Source organism: Penaeus vannamei, chromosome 33, assembly GCF_042767895.1.
Source record: "Penaeus vannamei isolate JL-2024 chromosome 33, ASM4276789v1, whole genome shotgun sequence".
NCBI lineage: Eukaryota > Metazoa > Arthropoda > Malacostraca > Decapoda > Penaeidae > Penaeus > Penaeus vannamei.
In genome coordinates, this window is record NC_091581.1 from 17,459,398 (window position 1) to 17,466,897 (window position 7,500).

At 43.8% G+C, this 7,500-nt stretch overlaps 1 protein-coding gene across 2 annotated transcripts in view; it reads right to left on the reverse strand.

The window, feature by feature from the left end:
- LOC113804106 (Myosin heavy chain-like) overlaps nucleotides 1-7,500 on the reverse strand; it is a 408,590-nt gene that overhangs the window by 395,494 nt on the left and 5,596 nt on the right. For both annotated transcript variants that reach the window (XM_070145429.1, XM_070145427.1), the window contains exon 2: nucleotides 6,153-7,281. In XM_070145429.1, coding sequence (XP_070001530.1) covers nucleotides 6,153-7,256 — 1,104 coding nt within the window. In that variant the 5' untranslated portion in view covers nucleotides 7,257-7,281. The remainder of the gene's footprint in view (nucleotides 1-6,152; nucleotides 7,282-7,500) is intronic.

Here is a 7,500-nt window from a genome sequence, read left to right on the forward strand (position 1 = left end):
ATAATAATAATAATAATAATAATAATAATAAGTACAACAAGAACAACAACGGAAATACCAAAACCTTTAACGCTGCACAAACAAATAATCAAACAAACAAACAAACAAACCAATCTGCCTATCAACCAGTCCCAAAATCCGGAACTTCCCTCTGCAGGATTCGCCCAACTGAGTCATCAAGAATGTCTCACAAAAACAAATCAAAAATGAAATTAAGAAATGCATATATTACTGGGTTGGCAATGCAATTTACGACAGCAAAACAACAGTGGAAATAATTACAATAGCGATAGTAATAATATCGATATTAGCAACACACACACACACACACACACACACACACACACACACACACACACACACACACACACACACACACACACACACACACACATATATATATATATATATATATATATATATATATATATATATATATATATATATATATATGATAACAAAAGACAAGGATGATGATGGTGATGGTAATGGTGATGGTGATGGTGATGACGATGACGATGACGATGATTGTGATGATAATGATAATATACAATATATACAATACTCCCCTTTGATAAAGAGATATCTATTAATCGCGAAAGACCGGGAATGCAGCTTCAGTATGCCTGATCCCCTTTACATGCAGCTGCAGGTTCCCTCTTGCATACTGCACCATTCCACCCGGCCCTCTCCCCTCCTCTCTCTCTTCCCCCCTCTTTCGCTCTCTCTTCCTCTCTCTCGCGCTCTCGCTCTCTCTCTCTTTTCCTTTTCCTAACCAACATTCCTCCCTTCCCTCTCTGTTCAATATCTCTCCCTCTATTTTCCATCTCCCTCCCTCCTTTTCCTCCCCTTCCCTCTTCCTCACCCTCAACCTTTCTCTTTCTCACTCTCCCCTTCTCCCCCTTCCCCGCACCCCCCCAACCCCACACAACCACACACCTCTTCCCCAATCAACTAATGCTTCACCCCCCCCCCTCCCCGGGGGTTAGCTCACAAGAAAAAGGAGCAAGGACATCGCGGAGGGGAAGAAGAAAAAAATAATAAAAAAAGTAAAAATTCAAAAATAAAAGAATGGAAGAAAAAGAGGCAAAAGGGAAAACAGTAAAAAGATAAGAAAGATAAGAAAGATAAGAAAAAGAAAAGAAAGAAGGCAAAAAAAAAAAAAAAAAAAAAAAAACAACGGAGAGAAAAATGCAAAAGTGCGATACGAGATCTCGCTTTCCCAGAATTCTGGGCCGCGATAAGACACAACAATGATAAGCTTCTGTGCAACAAAATGAATATGGGCCAATAAAAATAAAAATAAAAATAAAAGGAATATGAAATAGAAATAAAATAAAACAACGAAAGAAAAAAATAATAAATTAAAATAAAAAGCAAATAATAATAATAATACAATCAATCAATAAATAATAATAAAACAGCAATAGAAGTAATAAAAATCAAATCCTGATATAAACCAAAACCGTGGAGGGCTGGCGAGCCCGGAAGGAGCCACATGCAAAGGGAGAGCCCGCCTGAGCCTCGCGACGGTCGCCGATCAGCCACGCGCAGGACGCGGCGGCGCGGCATTCGGCGAGGAAAATCATGTGCATCGACTCTCGCACGTTTACACATGTATGTACGGACTGTACACACGAAACAAATACACACATGCACACAATAACAAATAAAAATGCACATACTTAGGCCAACATATACAGCATACATGCACAAAGACAGTTACAAAGAGATCGACACACTCACTAACTCACTCTCTTTTTTCTTTCTCTTTTTTTTCTTTTTTTCTTTCCTTCTTACTTTTCTTTTCTTTCTTTCTTTCTTTCTTTCTTTCTTTCTCTCTCTCTGCCGTTTCTCTCAAAGGGGGTGACGTCATCGGCTCTTCAGAGAGAGAGAGAGAGAGAGAAAGAAAGAAAGAAAGAAAGAAAGAAAGAAAGATCTTTCTTTCTTTCTTTCTTTCTTTCTTTCTTTCTTTCTTTCTTTCTTTTTCTCTCTCTCTCTCTCTCTCTCTCTCTCTGAAGAGCCGATGACGTCACCCCCTTTGAGAGAAACGGCCCGCGCGGCCCGGGAGATGACCGCCGGCGAAGCCCAGTTGGCAACGGCGCCTCCGCTCCCCTGCGAGGTCGGAGGACGGGACTCGCTTATCGCGGAGAGGAGATAAGAGGGAGCTTTTAACTGTTCTGTTCTCTCTGTCTTCGCTGCTGTCTTTATCTTTATATTTTTCCGTGATATTCCACGTATCGTTATCTCTGTATCTCGTTTTTTATCTCTCTCGCTCTTTCTCTTTTTCCTTTTGCCGTATTCCTTCCTATTCTCTTTTCATCTCTTTTTATCTGAATTAATTCTACTCTTTCTTTAATCTTTTCTATCATATTCATGTTTTTCCTTACTTCTCTCTCATTTCCTCTTCTTCCCCCTGGGTATCTCAATCCTTATTTCCTTGCCTTCTATCCCTCATTCTCCTATATCTTTTCTCTCTTGTTTCTTTATTGGTGTTCCTTTATAACCTCTCCCTCTTCCCTTTCTACTAGTTTTCCCTAACACTGTTAACCTTCTTCCTCTTTATTCCTCCGTCTCCCTTCTCCCTCATTCCCCTTTATCGCTTCTCCCCCATTCCACTTATCCTTCCACTCGTTCCTCTTTCACACTTTCTCCCTTTTTCCTCTGTACCCCTTCCCTCTTATTCCTTTTCCCCACTTTCCCTCATTCCTCTTCATCCCCATCTCATTTATTCCTCCTCACCTCCTTCTCTTACCCTTTTTCCTTCATTCCCCTTCATTCTTTCTCCCTTCTTCCTTTCTACCCCATCTCCCTCATTCCTCATCACCCCTTCTCCTCCATTCCTATCTCCCCCTTCTCCTCCATTCCTATCTCCCCCTTCTCCCTTATTCCTCATCACCCCTTCTCCTCCATTCCTATCTCTCCCATCTCCCTTATCCCTCATCCCCCCTTCTCCTCCATTCCTATCTCTCCCATCTCCCTTATCCCTCATCACCCCTTCTCCTCCATTCCTATCTCTCCCATCTCCCTCATTCCTCATCACCCCTTCTCCTCCTTTCCTATCTCTCCCATCTCCCTCATTCCTCATCACCCCTTCTCCTCCATTCCTATCCCCCCCTTTCTCCCTCATTCCTTTACCCCATTCTCCCTCTTCCTCTCGCCCCCCCCCCCACCACACACCCTTCTCCTTTCACACCCTATTCCGCGAGCAGCGACACAATGCACTCGGACCCCAAAAGAAACCAAGAACTTTCCTTGTTGTCTTTGTGCACGACAAGAGAACACTCCAGCGGGTGAAGCCGAGGCGTCTGGGCGTACTAATCCGTCCTCGCCCGTGGTAAAATTACACTTTCTTTCTCTTCCCTCTTTCGCTTTCGCGTTCTCGTTCTCGTTCTCTCTCTCCCTATGTCTCTCTTTCTTAATTCACTTGATCCCTTACTTATTTTCATAAATTCTTCCTTCCTTCCTTCATTCATTCATTCATTCCTCCTTTCCTTCCCTCTCTCATCCTCCTTCCGCCATCCTGTGATCTCCGGGGTCAGGTGGCACCGTGATGCCCCCCCCCCCCCCCCCACACACACACACACCGCCGCCGCCCGTGATTGGGAACTCCTCCTTCACCCTCTCCTTCGCCCTCTCCTTCACCCACTCCTCCGCCCTCTCCTTCGCCTTCTCCTTCGCCCTCTCCTCTGCCCTCTCCTCTGCCCTCTCCTTCGCCCTCTCCTCTGCCCTCTCCTTCGCCCTCTCCTCTGCCCTTTCCTTCGCCCTCTCCTTCACCCATTCCTCCGCCCTCTCCTTCGCCTTCTCCTTCGCCCTCTCCTCTGCCCTCTCCTTCGCCCTCTACTCTGCCCTCTCCTTCGCCCTCTCCTTCACCCACTCCTCCGCCCTTTCCTTCGCCCGCTCCTTCGCCGTCGCCTCAAGGACCTAAATCGCCAACTTCCTCTCCTCTAACCAACCGCCTCGACGCCATAACAAGCCACGCGGTAGCAATTTGAAGTGAAATTAACGCGCGCGAAATTCTTCCTTCTTCTTCTCCTTCTCCCCCTCCCTCCCCCTTCTTCCCTCCTTCCCTCTCCCCTCTCCCCTCTTCCGCCTCCCTTCTCCCCCTTCCCCGCCACCGCTTCCACTCCCCTATGCTCGGGCATGGCACCCTCTCTACAACTTGGCGCGGCGCCATGACCCCCGTGGCAGTACCCCGTCACGCACGGAGATGACGCCCACACCCGCAACAAGCATCGTGAGTCACTCCGACGGTACCGACGGCTCGACAACCGGTTCCGAGGATACCAGACAGCCGAGGAGGGAGGGAGGGGAGAGGGAGGGGGCGGAGGTCCGACTTCTGAACACGCAATAACGTCGTGGTATCTTTTAGCCAAGGTCTACTGTAAATGACCTTGGTAATAAGGACTACTGGTGTTGATGGTGGAGTTTTTCGACCTGGGATTGAGGGTACTACCAATGAAGAATACGAAAAATACTTAACAAGAATACCATTAAGAAAACGATGAGGCCTACGCCATACTTTTAAAAATATGATCAGGAATACGATTACACAGCACACACAAGAATATGATCACGAATATGGCTATACAACACAGAAAAATGTGATCGGCCAATGCAACACCAACAAAGAAAGAAATTACGCAACATCACTGAAAGAGGCGACTGTGCAGCGGGCCAGAGCTGTGCATACCGTCCCGCCCCAACCTCACTATTCCGTTAAACATCGTGAGGTTTCAATGCTGTGTCCATTCAGAGCTCATAGTTAGAGGCACAGAAAAAGAAGCATAATTGTAAACAGGCAACAAAAACAATATAAACGAAGAGAGAAACCGATTTATCAACAAACAAACAAACCAACAGACCAATTTTTCATCAAACAAGCAAACAAACCGATTCATCAACTAGTCAAAGGCATGAATACATGCACCAATACTACATAACGAAGCAAAATAAATATACATAAAATAAATAATATATAAATAAACAAAAAAACAAGTACATCAAGAAAACGACAAATAAACCAATAACATATAACAGCATGGGTAACTGGATTATGTTCACCAGACCCATGTCCCTTAACCCAATAGCGGGAAACCTCACAGTGATCAAACGACAAGTCATCTAGATACAAGATCAGTCCCTCACTCGCTTGCTCACTCACTCACTCACTCACTCGTTCATTCATTGCCTCATTCACTCATTCAGTGATCAAATGGCCAGTCATCTGGATATAAAATTAGTCCCTCACTCACTTGCTCATTTATTCATTCACTCACTCACTCACTTATTAATTCTTCATTTATTCATTCATCCACGGACTCTCCCCTCCCTCACACTTACTCTAATGGGTCTATTTTTTTCCAAAGATTTTCATATTGGCCAATAACCTTAGTTCCTTTTTGTTACAAATTATGTCTTGTTTTTGTCTGAATCACAGAGAAAATCGATATACATACATAAACACACACACAGACAAATAGAAGCAAACAGGCATAAGACTTCTCCAAATTATTTTCTGTCCACAACATGAAAGAGTACATACTTATCAGGACTTATAGAAACTGTATAATAATCAAATCATACTAACCCAAGGAGCTACATGAGATCTTACATATCTTATTAATTCATCTATTTTAGGCCTCACATAATCATAAAGGAATTAAAAAAAAAATTACAAGCAATTTCAAAAAAGTAACTAGAGAAAATAAGAGATGATTATGAGAAAATAAAATATGACCCAAAAAATTTTCCTTGCTAAATAAATGCTATAATTTCCCAAATGACTGCATCATCCTGTGAGATCATTCAGATAAATATAGACTCACAGCCATATCAACACAAGCAAACACACACTTAAATGTATGTTCTAACAAATACTTATTTATAAACACACATACAAGCAAGTGCACAACCACACACATATATATTGTATATATATACATCATAATACATACATATTGTCTTACTGTTCTAGTTAATCATTGGAAATTATCTTGCTGACATAAGATTACGAATACAGAACTTTCAATATCACATAATATAAACCATAAACAGTAAGAAAAAGCTAGTTAGTGTGCGAAGAACAACAAAAAAGTAGAAAGGAGATGAGGACTCAGAAAACTCAACAAAAAAAAGCTCCAGGTACTTACCACAAGTGTGACACAGTCGGGTGATGCCTTGATTAGTTCAATTATTTCATCACGTATTTTATTTTCTACACTAATGCCATTGACCTGTAGTAACCGGTCACCAGGTAGGAGCCCTGTGACATTGGCCCTTCCAACAGCACCTGGCTCAGCAAAGACAATAGTGCGCCTGGTCTCGGAGTTGTCAGGACCTCGCTCCACAACCTGCGCCCTCCTCAATGAGAAGCCAAAGTCTCCTGCTGGTGAGCGAGGGATGGTGAGGGTGCGTGGTGCTGGAGGCTGAGGAGGCACTAGTTCTGGTAGTCTCAGGTCTACAGCAAAAGTTTTGGTGTGATGGTGGCCGACACTCTCTCCTACAGGAATGGGACTGGTGGGTGTAGGAGGTGGACTGGTGGGGTCAGGCACCTCAGGGGGTGCATGCTCCACAATGAACTTAGGATGTGTGGGTTGTATGGGGCTCATGACCTTCTGCGGGGGGCTTCTCGGGCTCACAGGGGCTGACCCATTGGACACTCTACGGGGACTTGTTAAGGACGTGATTGACAATCTCTGGGCTTCTACTATCCCTTTTTCCTGCAGGAGATTTTCATACATTATTAATTCGTTTTGCATAGTGTTTTGAAGCAGGCTAGACTCGTCATCTATATCGCCTTTGACGCCCTGATACTCTGTCCCCTCCCCATCAGCACGGCCTTTTAGAATCCCTCTCTTAGGAGGCCTCGGAGGAAGACCAGAACCAGACCTCAGTGAGATCCCATCGCTGCTCGAGTCACTGTGGAGGCTTGAGGCTGATGCCATGGCCTCATAGCGCTCTCTCAGCTCTTGGAAGGTTCCAGCCGAACTCAAATCCACCTCGGACTGATCACTGCCCAGCCCAGACCTGAACTGTTCCATGTAGTCAGCCGTGATGCCACTGGGTAGTTTATCCTCCTTCTTCTTTCTGCTCTTTCCAATGAGACTCCGTCGAGCTTCATCTAGTCTCTTGAGCTCGTCTAGCGTCAGTGTGGCTCTATCTTTAGATCGCTTGGCCTCCTTGCGGTCCTTTTTGTCTTTTTTCTTCTTCTTCTCATCCTCCTTGTCCTTGTCTTTCTTCATAAAACCAAACATCTTTCTTGTTTATATTTACAACTCCCTAGAAAAAAGAAATGCTCACATTAATCCTGAACAATTTCTATGTTAGCCATTACTGAATGGCCTTAGTCAGAAGCAGTCAATTATTATCAATTGTTATCTAAAATAATATTGTAACTAAATCATCCATTTGGCTTTGACTGAACATTAACTTTAATTCAATGAAAATGGTAGTAATAATAATAGTAATAATGATAATAACAATAATAACAACAATAAC